The sequence below is a fragment of the Bos taurus genome, chromosome 11, assembly GCF_002263795.3.
Source record: "Bos taurus isolate L1 Dominette 01449 registration number 42190680 breed Hereford chromosome 11, ARS-UCD2.0, whole genome shotgun sequence".
In the NCBI taxonomy this organism is placed as follows: Eukaryota; Metazoa; Chordata; class Mammalia; order Artiodactyla; family Bovidae; genus Bos; species Bos taurus.
The window spans coordinates 94,057,917-94,081,082 of NC_037338.1; the positions used below are offsets into that span (position 1 = coordinate 94,057,917).

Genomic DNA, 23,166 nt, shown 5'->3' on the forward strand with positions numbered 1-23,166 from the left:
AGACATTTTTACTAAATGTTTTTATAAGTGCCTGGTACTGAGTACATGCTCTTTAAGTATCTGCTCCATGAATGAATGAGGTAGACAGGATATACTTCTCAAGGAAGTCACTATGTCCAAAATATCCAACAGTGCAAAACATAGAGCACATGCAAAATAAATATTTCATTAATTCATTCACTCAACTTTGTATTACATTTATGACCTGCTAGTTACTGAAGATGCAGTGATAAAATAGAATTCCATTTCTGTCACAGCACTTACTGAACTTCTTTCCCCATCTAATCAATGGACTGTGGGGTCCAGGAAGACCCTAGCCACTGCAGGTGCTCCTAAAATTTAATAAATGACTGAATAAATACATGAAATTGTCTTAGTAGGATTCATTAAAGCTAATATTCTGCTATAGCAACATTAGTTTAACATAAACAATGTATAAATCTCAACATATCTGATGAATTCTTAAATTAATAGCAATACTATCTCCAAAAATATATATAATGTTCTCAATCAAAAAGACATCCATGATCTCTCCAAACAATCTCATTTTTCAAAACTAAAAATTATTTAATAGGGTATCAACACCAAGTATTTCAAAGGTAATGTATTACCAAGGCCTACTCACCCACAAAAATACTTACCTTTACCTCCACTTAGTGGTTTTAAGTAGAGCGCCAAATCTTCAACACATTTCTTTGCAACCTCATAGTGTTTGTTCTCACCTAAATTACTTAACTTTACTGACTGATGATCTGGTACCTAAAAACAAAAAAGAATGAAGAAATACATTCATCTAATTCATGCAATTGTTAACTTTACATTTGATAATAATCTTATTGAGTATGAACTTCTAATACAGACACAATACATCAAACAAGTTTAAGTAAAATTAAAGCCAAGTACCTAGCCAAACTGCTTTCTAAGAACCAAAGATATCATACTTAACAGTATGGATTGGGTGAATTACTAAGAGGGAAAAAAAGGTGGTAACTAATTGTACTGTATCCATGTTATTCCTTGGGGATAACAATGCTATAACTCAGAAAAGTGCTAACATTAGGAGAGGCTACAGAAAGTCATACAGGTTCTCTGTGTACTGCTTCTTGCAATTAAAAAAAAAAAAGCATTTCAAAATAAAAAGTAGGTAAAAAGGGAGAACATTTCCCCCTTAACACCTTCTTCCCATATAACTTACTTACTATAATTTTTATGATCTGCCCCACCTTGTTCTAAATGCAAGGTCAAAGTTTGGGTAAAATATTGGGCAGCTCTTCAATTTCTACAAGTAATCTTTAATAAATTATTTAACTGTTCCAAGTCATGGTTTCTCTACCTGCAATATGAAGATGAAAATCCCTATCTAATTGTGCCATCTCAAAACTCAGTTTAATCCAACAAGTATTGATATTCACGGAGTGCTTACCATGTGCCAAGCAGTTTTAGGCACTAGGCATCTATCAGTGAGCAAAACAGGCAAAACATTTCTTGCCATAGCTTACATTCTAGTAAAGAGAACACATGGCTGATAAATAAAAACAATTAAATAGCATGATAGAAGATGATCAGTAAAAATTATACAGCAAAGGTAAGGGGGATTTGAGAGTATTGGAGGGGGACTGCAATTTGAACAAGGGTGGTCAGGATAGGCTTCCTTGTGAATCTTGACATGTGAATAAAGAAATGAGTATCTTAGTCAAAACAGCACTCAGTGCAAAAGCCCTCAGGTGGGAGTATGTTTGGTGTAGCTAACAATTGGTTAGCAGGCCAGAGCGGCTTAAGCAGAAAGACTGAGGATAGTACAGGAGCTGAGGCTGAAAAGGTAATGCAAGCTACGTAAAGACCTGCAAGATAATTTAAGGACCAACTGAGAGAACATTTTTAAGTAAAAGAAAAACACTATGTCTGACCTATGTGCTGTGTGCTTAGTCGCTCACTCATGTCCAACTCTTTGCAACCCCATGCACTGTAGCCCACCAGGCCCCTCTGTCCATGGGGATCCTTTAGGCAAGAATACTGGAGTGGGTTACCATGCCCTCCTCCAGAGGATCTTCACAACCTAGGGATCGAATCCAGGTCTCCCACACTGCAGGCGGGTACCATCTGAGCCAGCAAGGAAGCCCAAGAATACTGGAGTGGATAGCCTATCCCTTCCCCAGGGGAACTTCCCAACCCAGGAATTGAATCGGGTCTCCTGAATTGCAGGTAGATTCTTTACCAGGGAAGCTCCACCTGATCTATAGCAGATGCTAAATAAATGATAGCTTAGTATTATTACAAATAATCTACAGTATTGTATTATTGGATCTAAGACGCCACTACCTGCATGAGACACCATTATTTGACGCACCCTTAAGAAAAAAATTGCTAAATTATGACACATTGTTGAATATAGACTTGTCTTGATTTCACAGCCTAACTGGATTATAAACAGTGAAAAGAAATTGCTTTAAAAGAAAAACCTCAAGTATCAAGACACTAAAAGAATGGAGTATTTTAATTCACTGAATTTTCTAAGAAGTGATTAATCAGAAAAATCCTTACTTTCTTGCTTTCATATGCAGTACTAAAATTGTAGTATTAAAATATGTAGTACATGATGTACAGAATTTCATTTTCCTCCTCACCTGTAAAATGGGGATAATAACTACCTGAAGAGCTATGACAAGATAATAATAGATGTGGACTGTTTACCAGCATACCTAAAACAAAGTAAGCCCTTATTCAATAGAAATTATTGTAAATCTAGGGTCTTGCTGATTCAATAAAATAATAAGAAATGTTATTTTTATAGCATATGCACATAACCAGAAACTGCAGAATTTGTTACTGACACTCTAAAAATTAGTTTTCTATATATCCATCTTATATATGTATACATATCTATATAGATCTATTTTCTTATTATAACATCATCCTAAAAGTCAAGTGAAGTTTTAAGGAAAATCAAAAAACCTCCACTTAAGGGTTCTATCTAGATGGTTGATCTCTGGCTAAAGCTTTGATTATATTCATTTTCATATCACCTAATGACTAAATATTTATACATGCTTATACAAAAATGTTTCTTATCCACCAAAATCACTTAAAAACATAAGTAGTGTTGACACAGTAGTGAATACAAAGACATATATAACTAAATGGAATTTCTAGTTTTGCATAAAGATTTATGACATTATCTAAAGAAAATCTTTTATGGAATAATGCAAATCAGGTATGTGGAGTATTTTTTATGCCTTGAATATCCCTAAACATATTTTGTATCCCATAATGAACAAAGTTCTATAATTATTACTTATTTCAAATAAGTAAAATCCTGAAAGGTTACCTGGGCTCCAACTAACTGGAGAAGTGCGAAGTTGACAGGAAGCACATCAATGTCTGTGTTGATGGCAGTCTGGTCAAAAGGACAAGCTTTTCGGTGAAGTTTATTCAAGCAGGTCTTACAAACAGTGTGTGAACAACCTAAACTGATGGGTTTGTGCACGTTCTCATCAAATTCATTATAGCAGATTGGACAGGACAGAAATTCTGTCCATTGAGCTGCCTGCACAGGCATTGTGGAAGCTGGATGCTCGGGTTAGCAGTCTAGCAGATCATTATTTTGCTGTGTAGTGTTTTGTAAGCTGGAAATGGACAAAAGTAAGAATTAACCACATATTCATCATTCACCTTTCAAGGGTTAACTGCTTAAGTCAACCATCACAGCTTCAAAACGTAAAAAAACACTTCTGAACAATTCTATACACTTTTAACATCTTTTCTTTAAGTCTATTTGCTGGATTAATTAAATTTCTGAAAACTTTGTGGCTAGAAACAATATCCTAACAGTGTTCCTTTCAACTAAACGTATTTGTATCAGTTGCTCATCAAAGCTTCCATGTATTTTTCTTAAACACCACATCAAATAAGCAGATTAACTTTCTATTAATACAATTTCATTTTTAGAATTTCATTTTGTAAAAATGAAATTTTACAATTTTAGAATTTTTACAATTAATTTTTTTAAGTGTTTCCCTTGGATATCTACTACCGCCAAACGTATTATGATCCAAGAGTTAGTGAACTCTGGAAGTAGAGATCCAAACAAAATCACGATGAGTCAGGAGTGAAGGACAGCTGTGACACCTGAATGACCAAATCAGTGAGGATTCAAGTTGGCAGCGTCACAAAAGAGGAACTCTCTGGTAAGGACTTCACTATGAGGCTAAGGCACTAAAAAATATGAAAGAAAACTGTAATGACAGTTATTTGTCCACAAATGAATAATGCCAACCTTAAAATAATAGTACCAAAGTTAAAAAAAAAAGAAAGAAAAGAGGAAATGACAAATCTTGAATCGAATGTGAAGTGAAATGAAGTGGCTCAGTCATGTCCGACTCTTTGCGACCCCATGGACTGTAGCCTTCCAAGCTCCGTCGTCCATAGAATTTTTCAGGCAAGAATACTGCAGTGGGTTGCCATTTCCTTCTCCAGGGAATCTTCCCAACCCAGGGATTGAACCCAGGTCTCCTGCATTGCAGGCAAATGCTTTACTGTCTGTGAGCCACCAGGGAAGTCTGGTGAATTGAATGTAGTTCCCTATAATATTTTTGACAAAACCTACCATTCAGTGATACACAGACACACATACACACACATACAAAATCAAAAACCATCAGGTCCAGGGAGCAAGATGTAGAAGAATAAAATAATATTCTTATCTAATAATTCTAAGTAGAAAACCAGCAAAATACAGTTGACCCTTGAACAACACAGGCTTGAACTACCCAGGTCCACTTACACATAGGTATTTTTCAACGGTAAAACCTCAGTACTACATAGTACATCGTTGACTAAATCCACAGATGCAGAAGAACCAAGGATAGGATGGACAAATATAATTTATATGTGGATTAATCCCAACATGATTCAAGGGTCGACTGCAAAAATTTCTATCTTTATATATACATATGATTAAAAGGTACATGGGGAAAAAAAATGACAGTGATTCTTCTTTTCTTATTCCTAAGATTAAAATGCTCTATAATTTTTAATAAACTAAACTATCCAGTATCAAAACATCTAACTTAAAATCTTTAGATATCTAACTTGAACACTACATTCACAAATTTTCTGCATCTTCCAATTCAAAACTTACATAAGTCTGACAGAGGCTCTCTGGTGAACAAGAAATCTAGGTATTTAGGGCAATTAAACAGCCAATACTTTCATTTCATAAGAATGTTTACCAACACAAATATATGAGTACCACAGAAATTGTATATTTAAAAATGCAATAAGATTCAGGATAGAAAAGTATGTAACTGATTCTCAAATAACCTCACGCCCAAATGAAGTATTCTATTAATCTTTATTGTGCCTTTTATGTTCAAAAAAACTAAGGTTTTAAAATGTATCTTGGTAAAAATGGAAGACCGAAGTTGCTGAGTAAAAAGCCCCCTACACAAACTTTTCCTCAAATAGCTCCAATGTAAAGTATCTAATAACTTTATTTTCAAACTAGCCAAATCATGCAAGTTATATTTATTTTACACATTACACTCTCACATTTCCACATCTATCAATGTCATCAACCTGAAAAACAGTTTGCTTTCAACTTTAGAGATGAAGACTAAGCAGGTGAACACATCACACCTTGAAACTAGTCAACATTTTTAATGTTCAGTTCTGGACTGTGGAATTGTACATGGAAAAGGCCTGTAAGGGAAGATGAATTTTATGTTAAATCTAGTACTGAGAGTCCTAATCTAGCTAATAACTTGAACTGATAAAATGTTTACCAAAGCAAGACACCGCATCTATTTTTTTCATAATGGCCACCTGTTTGGAAATGCTAATTCTGTGGGTTAGGGTATCATGGGCCACTGGGTAATAGGAAACTAGCAGCAAATACTCTTTCCTTATTTAGTTTTCCAAGATTATCCTGAAATGCTTTACATTAAAGTTAGTGGGGGGGGGGGGTGAAAAGCCATTAAGTTTGAACTGAACATAACAATGCCATCTTGCATATTTTCACCTACTAATTTTGAAGTGTTTCAAATTATTCCAGAATACACTTTATAGTTTTATAATATCCCATATGTGTTACTAGGTTTAAGAACACCAAATGTTTTTATATAATACTGAGAAATTTAATTTCTGGTAGAAATCAAATTAGTATCTTTGAAAGAAAAAGAAAAAAATATGCCAAATTCTCCTTCTGTTACGTGTCAGATTCTTTCTGACAGAAAAATTAAAACTGAACTTTCCTTATAAGAAATGATTTGACCTTTTAAAATGTTTTTCCTCAGTACCACTGTAAATATATTCTAGATGTCTCGATTACAATAGACAAAATTTTGTCTAAAACACTAAAATGTTTAGTGATGACAAAATTGGCTTTTCATTCCTTTCAAAAGCACTTAGTAAATGTCTACCTAGAAAATATTTTTATAATTATCAAAAATGATAAAAAGCCTACTGTTTTTATAATTTATTTTTAAAAAGTATCTAAATGAACCAATGCAAACTAAGATATACATAGCAATTTATTTGAATCTGTGGAAATTTAAATTGCTAATAACATTTATATTTAATAGTAAAGTAAGTATCCATCCTAAAGATACTCCCCAAACACCTCAAATTGAGATAAAATAGCTTTAAAAGCCCATACCTCTAGATATATAAAGGGACTACTTAAGAAAAACAAGTTAAATTCAAATTAAACTATTTGTATTAAGTAATTTCAGTTACTAAAACTGAAGAAGAATAACAAGATAAAGCCTAGGAGTGAGAAACACTAAGAGAGACCTTAAACGGATTTTTACTCAAGTAAGTTTTCAGGCTATAAGTTCCTTGCTATGAATACAAACTTATAAAAAAGGAAGAATAATAGACATCTCTTATATGATGCAAATTAGAAACTGCTTTATTAAAAGCAAACTGTTTATCAGCTAAGTACTTTCATTTTCTGTTAACTAGTCTACCATGTTATTATGCAAGTAGTCCAGGACTACGAAACTTGATTTTAAAATACCAGGTTAAGGTTTATGCCTCATTCACTACTGTATAATAAAAAAATAAAGCATTTTACAATTCTCTTTATGAAGATGTAAACATTAGGGCTCAGATATGTTAATTAAAACATTCATTGTTTTCATTTTAGTTCACCCATGTGAGAAATTCAAGCTACTTTAATGGACTGTAATAGCACTTCTCAATTCAGAAACCTTAAAAACAGTAGTTCTGGACTTAAAAAATTATATTTAAAGCATCATAGGTACAATTTAGATCTTACTCTATAAAACTAACAAAACCAATGAAAATAATCTCTAAATTCTAAAACTCAGCATTCAAACATACGAAAAGGACTGGAAAAAAGGAACTGTATTACCATTTTAAAGACTGCTATTATATGTGCTTTAGTGTATGTTAGAAAAGACATGACCCAAGTTTTACTTCTAAAATCCATTGTTGTTGAACTCAGTTTTTTAATAAGTATGATATTTCACTTTCAATTCCTTCTATTAGAACAGTAAAGGCATAATTTTCTATTTTAATTAATATAACCAATAAAGTTTTACTACTTTAGTCATGACAACTTGAAAAATACTTTCTTGTGACAGAACTTACTCACTTATGCCTATTAAACAATGACCACTGGATAACTTTACTCGTCATATCATCAAAGTCTTTAGCCTTTGGGTTATTCTGATTCTAAGAAGATAATCTACCAGGAAATTTTTGGCTTTCATGTGTCTACTTCTATTCAGATGATTTATTTCTTGGAAGAGTAGGGATATTCTACAACAGTACTGTCCAGTAGAAATATAATGTGAGTCACAAGTAACTTAAAATATCTAGTAGTCACAATAAGGCAGGGAAAAACACGTGAAATTAATTTTAATGATAATTTGCTTAACCCAATTTATCCAAAATATCATTTCAACATGTAATCAATGTAAGAAATTATAAATTCTTTTTATTTTTTGGACTAAGTCTCAAAACATAATATGTATTTTACATTTATGGCACATCTCAATTCACACCAGCCACATTTCAGGTACTTAAGTGCCACATGTAGCTAGTATTGGACAGTGCAACTGTAGAGTATTTACAATTACAAAGTATTAATCAAAACTAACTTTTATCAAAAATGTGAGATTAAAGCGATATCTACACTTAGGAAGGTTTTCATAAAACTAAAAAACTTGAGGATCATAAAGATGTTACTTAATATTTATGAAGCTAGGTTTACAACATTATTTTAAATTTTCAGCTAGCTTTATTTTACTACATGCTTCCATTTTCCCATCAACAGAAAATGAAACTTTAATCTATTTCAAACAAAACTATAAACAAGTACTTATTATAATGAGATCTGATTGTAAGTTTATTTAGCCTTCTTTGATATTGCATACAATGCAAGTTTTATTCCTGAATATAAAATTGCATGGAAACAAAAATGCTTTCCCTCCCAAAAGAATTTTTTTTTTAACTTTCTCAAACTGGAATACACAGCAAATTACAAAAGCACAAAGTGAAATAATCAAGACATATGAACAAAGGACATAAGTCTTACATGTCAGGTTAACCCAACAGTAATAACAGATCAAGAATAACTCAAAGAATCCACTAACGAATATGACTGCAATTAAGTTCTCAAATAGGTGCAAATTTGAATTATAACATCTGCTTTTTCTAAACATGTCTAAAATATATGTTTAATGTGTTATCCTTCCAGCTAGTTTCCAAACTCTAAAAATTTGGAAAAGGTCAATTTCCAAATCAACAAAAATGGCAATACTGAAAGATGGTCTTTGACAGGATGTAATGGCATCGACTTCTTCAAGAACTGAATGTGGAAGTAAACAACATAAGAAAAGGATGTTATGCTAAAACAGTGGTGTAGCTCTTTAAGCAGATTTTTAAAAATCCATGAACTTGTCTTACTGTTTCAAGAACCCACAACTAAATTTCTATGCTTAACTATAAACAGGCTGCACAAAAGCTACCTAAAATCTTTCTTTCTCTGCTTTTGAGTGTATCAATTTAGTGTAGCAACATTAACTTTCTCAGGTTAATCAAAAGTTCCTACCGGAACTTAAAGTTTGACAAATACAAAAATGGAAAAAAGATTACTTAAACACTTTATTTGGGATACAAAGTCATTCTAATCACAGCTAGTGGGAGGAGAATAGGAATTAAAAAGAAGGGGCCTAGCTAAAGGGAGAGTAGGAATTAAAAGGGAACCTAGGTGGTTATTTAAAAAAAAAAAAAAGGAGGGTAGGGATCATGAAATGAGATCTACTTTATGTCAGTGATTACTTGAGACTATTTTGATGTCAAGGTTCTGTCTGCCGGTATCTTAAACTGTTCTGTGATTCCAAGGATGGAAATGACAGCTACCTACCCCCATCTTCTCCCTTCCTGAAAGCTAAGAAGAGAGAAAAGTAGAGCTGCTTCTGAGAAACAAAGATGCTTTCTACCATTCTTCTAAGATGGTGGAAGAGTCTCCTTAACAGGCTTCCCCAAGAAGGAAAAATGAAACAGGGCAAGAAGAAAACCATAGCAGAATTCCCTGGCTGTTTCATGCCATTGCTCCGTCACCACTACTCTGCAACCACTTAGGTCCGGCCCTCTCCCTCCCAGGAGGTTAAGCCCTCCCAGGGCATTGTTTGGCCGGGGTCCCTATTTAACACTCAGTCGCTTCCACCATCCCTGCATCTCGGGAAGCCCCAGGGCAGAGAGCCGAAAAGATAGGAGAGGACTTGGTTTCGAGGACCACCTCCAACCCCACTCTTACTAACTGGTGTAGAAAAGGGAGAGGGAAGCCTGCCCTTTGCTTGGATGGGTTCCTTAGGGGCTGAAGCGTCCCCCCGGCCGCTGTCGACGGGAGGTGGCCATTTGCGCCAGGCGCTCGGTACTAAAAAGCCCTACCGGGGCGAAGGGCCTCCTCCTGCCCAAGACTCCGGGCCCCGTTCGGGTGTCAGGTGCGGCCCTCAGTTACCAACCCTCGGAGCACCGGAGACAACAACACAGAGGCCACGGGTTGAGACCAGTCTCCCGCCCGACCGCCGGGGACCGAAGACCCGGGCTGGGGCCCGAGCCGCATCGTGCCCGCCCCCGCCCTACCTGAGGGGGCCCGGGTGGGGTCGCTAAGGGCCGCTCCCGGGGGCCCCGCGACCGCGCGGCTCGGCGACGGAGGCGCCTCGTCTCGCCGGGGCAGAGCTCGGCGGCGGCTTCACGGCCTCAAACTCCATCGGGAGCTACAGGGACAGCCCCGTTGGCGGCGGCGGAGGCCGCGACGGGGCCTCCTCCTCCTCCCTCCGCCTCCGCCTCCTTCTCCTCCTCCCCCTCCTCACCACGGAGGCGGACCTGGAGGGATCCCGACCTAGCTCTCGCGAGAAGATACTCCCCACCTCACGCGAGATCACACATGACCGGGAGTTGGGGAGGTGGAAGAGAAGTGTAGCAACCCCCGCCACCTGGACTGCGCATCCGCTTTCCTCTTGTCGACTGAACCACCCCTATCACGTGACCAGGGAACCCTGGAGGACTGTGGGAGGTGTTGTTAGCAGACCTGGCAAGCCAAAGGGGTTGATGGGAAACTCCCTGCACATTAATATGCACCTCGAGCCAGCCTCGAGACTCTGGTTTGAGCCAGAGTCTGACTCACCTTGTGGAAGGTGTAGTATATGGATTGAGCATAATCTGATGCATCTATATTATATTGTACTGACTCTCCATAATAAAATGCTGACCGAATCCCCCAGGCGCTGCACCGAAGTGTTAAGCAAGCTCCCTATTTAAAAAATAAAAACAAGCATTCGTTTGCCTGGCATAACACTTATTTCTTTTTTTAAACAGAAAATTCTGAATCCTTCGGAGAAGGCAATGAGACCCCACTCCAGTACTCTTGCCTAGAAAATCCCATGGACTGAGGAGCCTGGTGGGCTGCAGTCCATGGGGTCGCTAAGAGTCGGACATGACTGAAGCGACTTAGCAGCAGTAGCAGTTAGAAGCTGGCAGAAGTCAAAATTCAATCAGATTCTGGCATTACTATCTCAAATATTTGTTGAAGGATTTGTTCATGGTAAACTGTAAGGGAGAATTATTGTTTTTATAGATGAAGAACCAGGCTAGGAATAGAGATCAGGGAAATAACATTAACAGACCTGTGGCTTTAGTACCATGTGGCAGGTCCTGAGTTAGGTAATAAATATTTTAATCTTACTATTTTGTTTCATGTGCTCATCAAAATATTCCTAAAAGATACAATGTACTCTTACTGTTGAGAAACTGAAAAACAGATTAAGAAAATGGCTGTGAATTTTAATTAAACTCAAGTCACTTTACAATGTGAAACCAGACGTCCAACAAAAATGTTTATGGAAGTGAATCCCCACAAATTAGAAGACATATGGAAAAGAAGTTTATAAACTATAATGAGTTTAAATATATATGATTATTATTGCCCAGATGACCAAAAAAATCAGATCATATCAGATCAGTCGCTCAGTCCTACTCTTTGCGACCCCATGAATCCCAGCACGCCAGGCCTCCCTGTCCATCACCAACTCCCGAAGTTCACTCAGACTCACGTCCATCGAGTCAGTGATACCATCCAGCCATCTTATTCTCTGTCGTCCCCTTCTCCTCCTGCCCCCAATGCCTCCCAGCATCAGACTCTTTTCCAATGAGTCAACTCTTCCCATGAGGTGGCCAAAGTACTGGAGTTTCAGCTTTAGCATCATTCCTTCCAAAGAAATCCCAGGGCTTATTTCCTTCAGAATGGACTGGTTGGATCTCCTTGCAGTCCAAGGGACTCTCAAGACTCTTCTCCAACACAACAGTTCAAAAGCATTAATTCTTCGGCGCTCAGCCCTCTTCACAGTCCAACTCTCGCATCCATACATGACCACTGGAAAAACCATAGCCTTGACTAGATGAACCTTTGTTGGCAAAGTAATGTCTCTGCTTTTCAATATGCTATCTAGGTTGGTCATAACTTTCCTTCCAAGGAGTAAGCGTCTTTTAATTTCATGGCTGCAGTCACCATCTGCAGTGATTTTGGAGCCCCCCAAAATAAAGTCTGACACTGTTTCCACTGTTTCCCCATCTATTTCCCATGAAGTGATGGGACCAGATGCCATGATCTTCATTTTCTGAATGTTGAGCTTTAAGCCAACTTTTTCACTCTCCACTTTCACTTTCATCAAGAGGCTTTTGAGTTCTTCTTCACTTTCTGCCATAAGGGTGGTGTCATCTGCATATCTGAGGTTATTGATATTTCTCCCGGCAATCTTGATTCCAGCTTGTGTTTCTTCCAGTCCAGCGTTACTCATGATGTACTCTGCATAGAAGTTAAATAAACAGGGTGACAATATACAGCCTTGATGTACTCCTTTTCCTATTTGGAACAAGTCTGTTGTTCCATGTCCAGTTCTAACTGTTGCTTCCTGACCTGCATACAAATTTCTCAAGAGGCAGATCAGGTGGTCTGGTATTCCCATCTCTTTCAGAATTTTCCACAGTTTATTGTGATCCACACAAAGGCTTTGGCATAGTCAATAAAGCAGAAATAGATGTTTTTCTGGGACTCTCTTGCTTTTTCCATGATCCAGCAGATGTTGGCAATTTGATCTCTGGTTCTTCTGCCTTTTCTAAAACCAGCTTGAACATCAGGAAGTTCACGGTTCACTTACTGCTGAAGCGTGGCTTGGAGAATTTTGAGCATTACTTTACTAGCGTGCGAGATGAGTGCAATTGTGTGGTAGTTTGAGCATTCTTTGGCATTGCCCTTCTTTGGGATTGGAATGAAAACTGACCTTTTCCAGTCCTGTGGCCACTGCTGAGTTTTCCAAATTTGCTGGCATATTGAGTGCAGCACTTTCACAGCATCATCTTTCAGGATTTGGAATAGCTCAACTGGAATTCCATCACCTCCACTAGCTTTGTTCGTAGTGATGCTTTCCAAGGCCCACTTGACTTTACATTCCAGGATGTCTGGCTCTAGGTCAGTGATCACACCATCGTGATTATCTGGGTCGTGAAGATCTTTTTTATACAGTTCTTCTGTGTATTCTTGCCATCTCTTCTTAATATCTTCTGCTTCTATTAGGTCCATACCATTTCTGTCCTTTATCGAGCCCATCTTTGCATGAAATGTTCCTTTGGTATCTCTGATTTTCTTGAAGAGATCTCTAGTCTTTCCCATTCTGTTGTTTTCCTCTATTTCTTTGCATTGATCACTGAAGAAGGCTTTCTTATCTCTTCTTGCTATTCTTTGTAACTCTGCATTCAGATGTTTATATCTTTCCTTTTCTTTTTTTGGCCACAACAAAGATTTTCTTACATGCATTTTTATCCCTTTCATTCTCTTCTCTTTATGAAATATATGCCAAACCAAGAGAAAGGTTCCCAACGATGATTCACTTGGCTCACTGTTTTCCATTCAACCAGATATATATGTATATATATATATATATATATTTTTTTTTTTAATGCCACTGGTCAGTGGTATGTGGTGAGATTTTTCACAGGTGACCTGATCACAATCAAAATTTCAATTTCACTTCTCCTTCCCTAGCACCACCTACACCTGCTCTATTTTCTCCATTTTTAAACTCTGACATACTATATTGGTTTTAATTATTTGTTTAGTGTCTGTCTACCTCTGAAACTCCAATACTTTGGCCACCTGATGCGAAGAGCTGACTCATTGCAAAAGACCCTGATGCTGGGAACGATTGAGGGCAGGAGGAGAAGGGGACGATAGAGGATGAGATGGTTGGATGGCATCACCGAATCAATGGATATGGGTTTGGGTAGACTCCGGGAGTTGGTGATGGACAGGGAGACCTGGCATGCTGTGGTTCATGGGGTCGCAAAGAGGTGGACACGACTGAGCGACTGAACTGAACCTCCAGTACAATATAAGTTTCATGAGAGTAGGGATTTTGTCTGTATACCTAACTTCTAATACAGGTATACGTTGTAAAGACTAAGTATTTGTTGAATGACTAAATGAATACCCATGAAAAACAGTTTCCTTCTTTAAAATTCACAGATGAGACAAAAGACAAAGCTCCCCATTCCCATTTCCAGTTTATTATTTCTTCTGTAAACATATAGAATAGTTACATCCAGGGGAAAAGGGCACGGATTTTCTTTTACACCAAACTAACAATTGTCTCTCCAAGATCTTTTATACATAAATCCAGTAAATGAAGAAGCGGAACCAAAACATACTGCATACTTTTCCCATCATACCAGAAACCACAAAGAACTAAAAGTGAATGTTTTCAATGAATAAATTCAACATTTTACTTTGCCATACATTACTTTGCATTTTAAAAAACGATTTCATTTTCCTGAAATTGTTTAGATACATCATGCAAACATATACTCCCCCAGGAATGACCTGAGATCACTCTGTGCTAGTGAACAGGAATAAATAATAATAAATAACAACCAGCACTTTCACAAAACAGCCCTGCCCCACAAGCAAGTCTCAAAGAGCTTACAAAAAATTTCACAAGAATTTTACAAGGCACACATAAAGGAAAAACATAGTACAACCATAATTTTTTTCAATCATCAAAGATAGATACCAACTCCCAAAAAAGAAAAAGTTTATTTCTATTCTTTTACTCTCCCTCCCAACTCCATCCCTCCCCCACAAAACTTCATTCTAGGAAGCAAAAATAAGAGTACTTTAATCATAAAGTATTTCTGAAAGGAAAATGTCCTTATGCCTAAAAATGTCCAATCATAGGTCAAATGGGAAAGAAAACTGAACGTTGTGCTATCAAATTCTCGAGTGGAAGAAAAAGTTTAATTCAGAAAAATTCTGCCTCCAATGGAGTACTCAAGGAGCAACATTCATAAAGACACAAAACTATCCTCCCTGGCTTTTCCCTCTTCTCTGTCCTTAGAAATTCAGGAAGATTTACATATAAAATCAAAGAATTATAGACCTTGAAATGATCTTACTTTGTCAAAATTGAAGTTGTCATTTTACATATAAACTTATGAAAAGCTCAAGGAGAGGTGACCTACCCAATGTCACTAACTAGTGACCTGGGTGTTATGAAGTTGTTTTTCTTACCCAGTATGAGAGCTGGATTATTTAAAATCTCTCCCAGAGTTAAAAATCTATAAAGAATTTATTTTTCACAAAGCATCACAAAAAGGGTATTTAACACTTATACAATCAACATGTGATTCATCACAAAATACATTAAATGGTACAAAGTATATTACATTTTAAAATGTGAAAGGGCTTCCACAGAAACTAAAGTGAGTGAAGTCGCTCAGTCGTATCCGACTCTTTGCGACCCCATAGACTATAGCCTACCAGGCTCCTCCGTCCATGGGATCTTCCAGGCAAGAGTACTGGAGTGGGGTGCCATTGCCTTCTCCAGAGGATCTTCCCGACCCAGGGATCGAACCCGGGTCTCCCGCGTTGTAGGCAGACGCTTTACCATCTGAGCCACCAGGGAAGCCCTACAGAAACTAAACGTAACAGAAATTCTAAATAAAGCTGAGGTGAGTGGAGGAGGAACAGAACATCTTGAAATAAGATATATCCAGTCAGGCTTCTTTACTAAAAGTAGTTCCTGTGTTTTAGAAGATATGATTTGCCCTGCAGTATGTTTAAATCTTGTTATAACAACAAAACATTTTGTATTACATGCAGACAGGGATATTAGAAAGCCATGGCTCGTTAACACCACCTTAATATTACTCTCGGTAAAATAACCACACATCCTGGTTTTGCTTTTGGTACATTTCTGAAAATATGAAATGAAACTCTTAAGCAGGGCTTCTAATGTAAATTTGTGCTGCATGGTACCCTGCTATACTTCAGGCTGATGTGGAACCCTCCAGGGACCTCAAATCCCAGCACCTGGTCCTCCGCCTCAAGTAAATCAGATGTTGCCATTACTGCTATGATTTATTCCAGGCCTGAGTGCCTTATTCTCCTCTTCTTATATAGTGGAAAGTTTCTTGGCTGGTGGGACCTGTTTCCTCACCAGGAATTGAACCTAGGCCATGACAGTGAGAGCCCAGAATCCTAACCACTCACTAGGCCACCAGAGAACTCCTGGGCGAGCCTGATCTGAAGGGAAGTGTCGGAAACCTCACTTGTTGGTCTCTGTGAGGGAGTTTGCTGTGCTGAATCCCTCTTGTGACTGTGGGCAGCAGAGGACTGTCTATTCCACATGGTGAGGTCATCCATGTGTGGTTATGGCACAGGAAGGGGTATGCTGATTCTAAGCAATAAACAACATCTTTCAAACTTTCAAGATAAATTTCCAAAGACTCACGTGGCCTACAGAAAAGGAAAGAACTGGAGTCTGGAATGGCTTTTTCTCAGGAACGGTTGACCTTTGAGGACATGGCCATTGAATTCCCTCAGGAGCGGGAATGCCTGGACTCTGCTTACAGGGCCTTGTACAGGGGTGTGATGGCAGAGACCTGCAGGAACCTGATCTCTGTGGAGATCTATTGATGGTTCTCCTGAGGACGACCCCGCTATATTTACGGAGCTCTAGGAAATGACAGACAAGTAGTCAAAAGGGAAGAGCCAGATGAGGGAGCGCCTGGCAATCCTCTCAACTCACGTGACAGAGCTGGAAGAAGATCTGTACACAGCCAGAGAAGACCTCATCAAATCTAAGGAAGTGAGCACAAAACTGCAACGACGTGTTTGTGAAATTGAGGCTGAAAACCACCAGTTGCAGGAACTCCTGGAAGTGGCAGAGCAGAAGCTGCAGCAGACCCTGCAGATAGCAGAGATGCTCCCCAAGGGGGAGGCAGAGTTGGTCAGAGGGTGACCGTGCTCTCCAAGGCAAGGCAGAGAGAAAAAATGAATGAGGAACATAATAAATGTTTGTCAGAACTGTTGACAAGCTTTTTTCAGAATCTAAAAAAAGGCTTCAGCTTTATCTCAAAGACAGAATGGCGGCTCTGGCATAGAAGTCTCCTAGGAGAAGTGGAAAAAAGCAGTTAGAAGAAAGGCAGCATGATAGGGATCAGCTAAGACTAAACCTGGAAACCTTGAGAGCTGAACAGGACCAGATGAGGCTGAGGGCTTTCCCTTCATGACCTGACTTGTGCAGGGTCCTAGATGCCAGGTTCCTCATGGCAGACAAGCCTGCAGTGTGGAGATGCCCCCAGAAAAGCCGGCTGCCAGGGCTACACGAAGAGCCTTCCATGAGCCTTCCTCATGAAGCTTACAGTTTCATGAGGTACAGGATGACAGGTAGGCCATAAAGTGTGGAATCTTGGCTCCCTCCTCCCCATGGTCTCTTTAGCTGAACCAGCTGCACAAAGGGGCTCTGCTGGTCACAAGGACATCAAGGACATGTGTAACTCAAAAGGCTTGCAGGATGGCCCTGAGCAACCCCAGCAATAGTTAACAGCAGCCACGACTTGCTGCCCAAAGCCCCCAAGAAGAAGGCGTCAAGTCCTACTATCGGCCTCTAGTCCGGCAAGGAAGAAAAAGGCTAACCTGGACATCTTGGCAAGAAAGTCTATAAATATACATACTATAACTGAGGATTCTGCATGCCACAACCAACACTCCACATGCCACAACTAGAAGGTCCCATGTGCCTCAAATAAGACCAGGTGCAGCCTAAATAAATTCAGAAGAAAAAAAAGAACACTAATAGCTTCAGTTCAGTTCAGTTGCTCAGTCATGTCCGACTCTTTGCGACCCCATGAACCGCAGCACACCAGGCCTCCCTGTCCATCACCAACTCCTGGAGTTTGCCCAAACTCATGTCCATTGAGTCAGTAATGGCAGCCAACCATCTCATCTCTGTTGTCCCCTTCTCCTCCTGCCCTCAATCTTTCCCAGCAACAGGGTCTTTTCCAATGAGTCAGCTCTTCGCATCAGGTGGCCAAAGTATTGGAGTTACCCATATTTAAACCGTTCATCTAGTGATATTAAGAAAACTAATATATACTGCCAATTCAAGATAAAAAAATATGGAATGAACTACTGATCCAGCAACATGGATGAATATCAAAGGCATTAAAGTGAGTGAAAACAGCATCTCAAAAGGGAACTATAAGATTCCATCCATGGTATTTCAGAAAAGGCAAAATTATAAAAATGGAGAACTGGCACTCGGGTTTAGTGCTAGGAGGAGGAGTGACTACAAAGGTGAAGCATACACAAGTGTTGGAGGGTGATGGAATGTTCTGCGTCCTGAGTGCAGTGGTGGCTGCATAACTCTGTACATATAGAAACATTCATAGAACTGTATACCAAAAACAAGTCAATTTTACTGTATGTTAACTAACAAAATAAATTTCAAAAAGAAAACATAACAAATACCTTAGAGCTTCATGCCATTGATATAATTTTACTGGCCACTAAATTATTAAATGTCACCATATTAAATAAAATCAAGAAACCTGGGCCTAATTAATCATTCTAAAATATATATACTAACAACTCATAGATACACTATTGTAAGGAATATTACCTTTATGTATAAGGAAATTCTGCTACTTCCAAGTGAATTTGAATGGTGTTCCTTTACAGTTTAAAACAACAGGTATCATGGTGTTTAGTTTAGAATTTCCAATACAGTTCATTATAAAAAATTAACTAGTCCTACCTGTTGTTAAATGACTAATGAATAATAGTATGCTTTAAATTTTTTTTCCTCTTCTCAGTATCCTAATTTATTAAAATTATGGTATGGTTGGATTGTACACCTATATCCATCATCTAGGGATCTGAAATCAGAATCTGGAAATACTGCTGGATCCTCTGTCAATAGAATCAAGAATATTTAAGAGGAACACTGTTTCTTGAGATAAACCACTGAGACTCATATATAATGCATGAGACAAGATGGCATCCTATCAGCTTTATCATGTCTCCCACACTTTGGAACTGGTAGTACAAGTTCAGAAAGAATAACATGTGTAGGGAGACCAAAAATAAGATCTAAAGATGGGGGTGGAAATGCAATATTACAAATGCTGCATTTCTATAGAAAGACTTGCCCAACAGAATGATATACAGCTTACATAACAAGGTGTGATTCTAGTTACAGTAGGTTTTGCCTTTCCAGATCATGCCTGGGTAGTTTTTCACCACTGCTTCTGCCATGGAGAGAGGTTAAATGCTTTTTGAGGGCAGATTTGTGCTTGAAATCCATGTCACAACAGTGGCATTTGTATGGCCGATCCCCACTGTGTATATTCAAGTGGTCCTGAAGTGTGCTTTTTGCAGTAAATGTCTTCAAGCACACAGTGCACTGAAAGGGCCGTATGCCCATGTGCCCTCGAATGTGCCTGTTCAGATTTTTCTTTTGTGTAAATGTTTTCCCACACTGTAAGCACAAGAACAGTTTATGCATCTTAAGGTGGCGCAGATAGTTCTCAACATGAAGAAACCCTCGAGGGCACCGGGGGCACTGGTGCCTCAGGGAAAAAGCATCCTCTAGATTCTGAATCTCATTCACTGGACCATGACTTCCTTCAGTGTTCTCACAAAATAAGCCTTGATCTTGATTCCCAGGAACTTCTGCCACTCTGCTCTCAACTGTAGAATTGATCAGTGAATGCTGTGTTTCTGAGAAATACATGCTTGCTTTTGAAGAGGTACAAGGCTGTGAAAACTTTCCATTTTCTACACCCCCAGTACTGATAGATTCCACATGGAGGATACGAATTTCATTGTCTTTAAAACTCATGTCTACTGAAGACAGCTCTGGCGATCTCATTTCCTCTCTCTCTGTGGTCAAGCTCTCTACTGTAGACTGTAAAACGTTGCTTTCCTCTTCTTTAACATGGAAATCTATGTTTACAGGACTATCTTCTGAAATTTCAATGATCTCACAGTCTTTATCTGAATTTTCATCTTCATTCTTAACATCTCGATCAGAGGATTGACAGAGGTCAACATGCTGATTGTTATTTTTCATAGAAAGATCAATTTCCAAATACTTTGACAAAGCTTCTGTGCACTTTTCCACAATGTGAACCATCTGAAGGTAACTGGCAGCAGTCAAATATTTCAAAAGCTCTTTCCTTTTAACTTCAAGTGCTCCAGTGTAGCAAGAGAGCAACAATTTTCTGCCAACTTCTGCACTCTGCAAGATGGTGATTCTGACATGTTTTGACTGAGTGAGTAAAAACTGATCTCTCATAAAGGTGGAGCAAGCAGCTAAAATCACCTTGTGCCCCTGGAACTCAGTGTCATTAATATAAATTGACACATCACAAAATAAATTCTGCTGCCTCAAGAGATTCATTTTCTGCAAGACTACATCTCCTTGTTGTTCAAACTGGAAGTGCAGAACATCAGACTCAGCAGCCATGGTCACAATCTAAGCAAAATAAAACATAAACACGGATGTAAGGATCGGAATTGTTTTACTACATTGTGATAGCAAAAATAAATCATCCCCAAATCCTAAACCTAAATTAGGTAGAAGATAACTCAAATTCTAATCTGTGTGCTAAGACTGAACCCCTAGGGTAACCACCTCAAAATCCAAAAAAAATAAAATGCATTTCTCTATGAGCTTGTGGCAGGTAACCACCTCAAAATCCAAAAAAAAAAAAAAGCATTTCTCTATGATCTTGTGGCACATTTAAAAAAATTTTTTTGTTACAGCATTTTTTTTGTTCATTGTTCTACTTTTATTTGTACATTAAACATTTTTCATGGCAGACTAGTTATGTTACATACAGCATTTATTACATTGAATTGTCCTCAACAGTTTTTATGTTTTTCTCTTTGACTAAACTCTATGTGCCTTGTGGACAAGGACATTGTTAGGGGCCACTACTAAGTGGACTTAACAGTTTCCCAAATTAGAATCCTTAATATAATCACCAAACTTCCTAACTCCTCATCACCTGGACCTCCAGGTAAGCAGGTCCTTCCTTCTGCATACCTGGACCACTGCAGCCTCCTTGATGCCAGTCTCCTACATTACAAACTACCCTCCTAAAACCCATCAGAATAACATCTTTTAGAACTTTAAAAAATTTTCTATTTTTCTTTTCTGCTTTAAATCTTCCACGATTCTCCTCCATCTCCAGGACAGTCTAACCTTCTTAGCGAATACAAGATCCTTCATTATTTGGCCTTCACCAACGTTATGGTTGTACCTTTCCTCAATCTCTTACATTGAAGCTGCTTTGATATTTAGATTTTCACCACTGCTCAGACAAGAAGACCCAATTACATCTTTGTACTAAAGTTATATTCGCGCTTCCAGCTAGTGATCTGGCATAAGGCTCAAATCAAATAAGATTTCTCCTCCAGTCTCCCGACAGAGTCAGTACTTTCTAGAACATCATGAAAAGGAGCCTAGTTCATTTGAGGTCCTTCAGCGAGCATGGTGGCCGGAACAGAGCAGGGGCAGCTGCGGGAGTATCTGTTGAACTGAATTCGGATCACACCGGCCTGGATGATCCTCTAGTTCGTGACATAGGTCTTCCCGAGCCAAGCCCGCCAGGGCCAAGGTCCTGACGGCCAAGTGCCTGCAGCAACATTTCAGCCACTCCCCGGCCGCGCCTCACTGCTGCCCTCCTGCTCCCCTGCTTCCGCCTCAGGCTTCCCCACCCGCGAGACTCCAGGGCACTCACTCACCGACTCAGAAACCAGAGTCAAGCTTTCCGCGGTAGCGGCGGCTCCGGCCGGAAGGTGGGGGGGGGGGGGTCAGCCTGGGGAGGAAACACATCCGGGGTCAACCAGCTTCGTTCCTCACTGGGGCCCTCTGGGCGTCCCGGAAGGACATTCTGAGACAGTCTTCCTTCCTCACTGCCCCCGCGACTGGGATGACAGACCCTGGAATTCCCTCGAATCCCATCTCTCCTGTCCCACTTTCGGCACTCGATCCGGTTTGCTCCGTGAGTTCTCAACATCCGAATGGCAAACGGGTTGTGAAGTTGTAGTATAGCGCATCTGTCGGAGTACCCGGCGCAGGGATCCCGGGAGACCCTCCTGGATTATTAGGGACCGGATCCTATGCTTACCCGCCATATAAAAGGTGGCGGAGAGGGGGGTTGGGAAAAGAGGAGGGTGCTATTGGAATCAGTATTGGAGATTACTTAATTAATGCCCCGTCAGGATATGGATCCCACCTCACCTGTCAACCTATGGCTTCCTCCCTACAGCCCTACCCTTCTCAGTTCCTTGGGAAACGCAGGCATCTATCTAAACCTTTAACCTGGCTCTTTCCTCCAACATAGGCTGTTTCCTTCTACTGTAATAGAACGTGGTTCAGCAGAGGTTGCTGCGGGCCATTACCCGCCCCCCTGCCTCCCCGTTACCAGGGAACGGTTACCAGACCACTAATGGTTGTTCAGCTATTGGTCTGTGCACGGCAATCCTACCCCCTAGAACCCCCAACCTGGGGGTGGGGTGGGAACCCTGAGGGGCATTTGGGTTGGGTGCCTGGCTGCCTTAGGGATGAGAACTGGACAGGGTCTAGGGACCTGGCCCTAAGGGAGCAGACAACTGAAATCTGCCTCTCTAGCCAGGACTTGGTCCTCAGATTGTGAAAGCTGTGCCTTGGGACCTTGCCCTTTCTTGTCAGAACAGAGAATATTTACCTGGTGGAGATTTACAGAAACATCGATACCTGACCATGACCGGACCTCCAGAACAAATACACCAGGAAGTTTGCAACAACTAACGTTGTGCCTCTCTCACCTTTCCTACCAAATGGCTTTGCTGAAAGCTTTTGGGGAGTTTCTCTGATGGGTCAGCTGGTAAAGAATCCGCCTGTAATATGGGAGACCTGAATTCAATCCCTGGGTTGGAAAGATCCCCTGGAGAACAGAATGGCAACCCACCCCAGTATTCTGGTGTGGAGAATTCCATGGACAGAGGAGCCTGGTGGGCTACAGCCCATGGGGTCACAAAAAGTTGGGACACGACTGAGCGACTTTTACTTTTAGGCAGTTGGGGGTTTTAAGCCAAGAGTCACCCACCTCCTTGCATGGCCCTGCAATAAACTTTTCTCTGTTCCAAACTCCCAACATTTTGGTATTGTTTGGCTTTTCTGTGCATCTGGTGCATGGAGTAACACTACCACTCATCCTTCAAAATCCCATTCATCGTTCATAAATCACATCATCCCTAAAGCCATCTTGAATTGCCATGAATTACTTTGCTCCCACTTGGGGAACCAGTAA

The 23,166-nt window shown here is 39.6% G+C and overlaps 2 protein-coding genes and 1 long non-coding RNA gene across 8 annotated transcripts in view; 1 reads left to right on the plus strand and 2 right to left on the minus strand.

Annotated features, from left to right (window-relative positions):
- The window catches only part of RC3H2 (ring finger and CCCH-type domains 2), a 59,812-nt gene extending 49,356 nt beyond the window's left edge, over positions 1-10,456 (minus strand). For 2 of the 4 annotated variants that reach the window (XM_010810362.4, XM_010810365.4), the window contains exons 1-3: positions 10,114-10,454; positions 3,326-3,623; positions 642-759 (exon numbers count right to left, since the gene is read on the minus strand). In XM_010810362.4, the coding sequence (XP_010808664.2) occupies positions 642-759; positions 3,326-3,556 (349 nt within the window). In that variant the 5' untranslated portion in view covers positions 3,557-3,623; positions 10,114-10,454. Of the gene's footprint in view, positions 1-641; positions 760-3,325; positions 3,624-10,113 lie in introns of all 4 variants that reach the window. The other 2 variants (XM_010810364.4, XM_059891846.1) reach the window with 2 other exon arrangements.
- A 3,613-nt stretch (positions 10,457-14,069) lies between these two features.
- On the minus strand, positions 14,070-21,672 carry ZBTB6 (zinc finger and BTB domain containing 6). Of its 3 annotated transcripts, none has more exons than XM_005213148.4 (2): positions 21,617-21,672; positions 14,070-20,342 (listed from the first exon to the last, which is right to left on the minus strand). In XM_005213148.4, the coding sequence occupies exon 2, from the start codon at positions 20,331-20,333 to the stop codon at positions 19,059-19,061; it is 1,275 nt and encodes a 424-aa protein (XP_005213205.1). In that variant the 5' UTR covers positions 20,334-20,342; positions 21,617-21,672; the 3' UTR covers positions 14,070-19,058.
- Positions 21,673-21,771: 99 nt separating this feature from the next.
- LOC112448834 (uncharacterized) lies at positions 21,772-23,010 on the plus strand. The gene is made up of 2 exons (XR_003037273.2): positions 21,772-21,876; positions 22,566-23,010. It is a non-coding gene; the product is annotated as an uncharacterized lncRNA (long non-coding RNA).
- Positions 23,011-23,166: the final 156 nt, after the last annotated feature.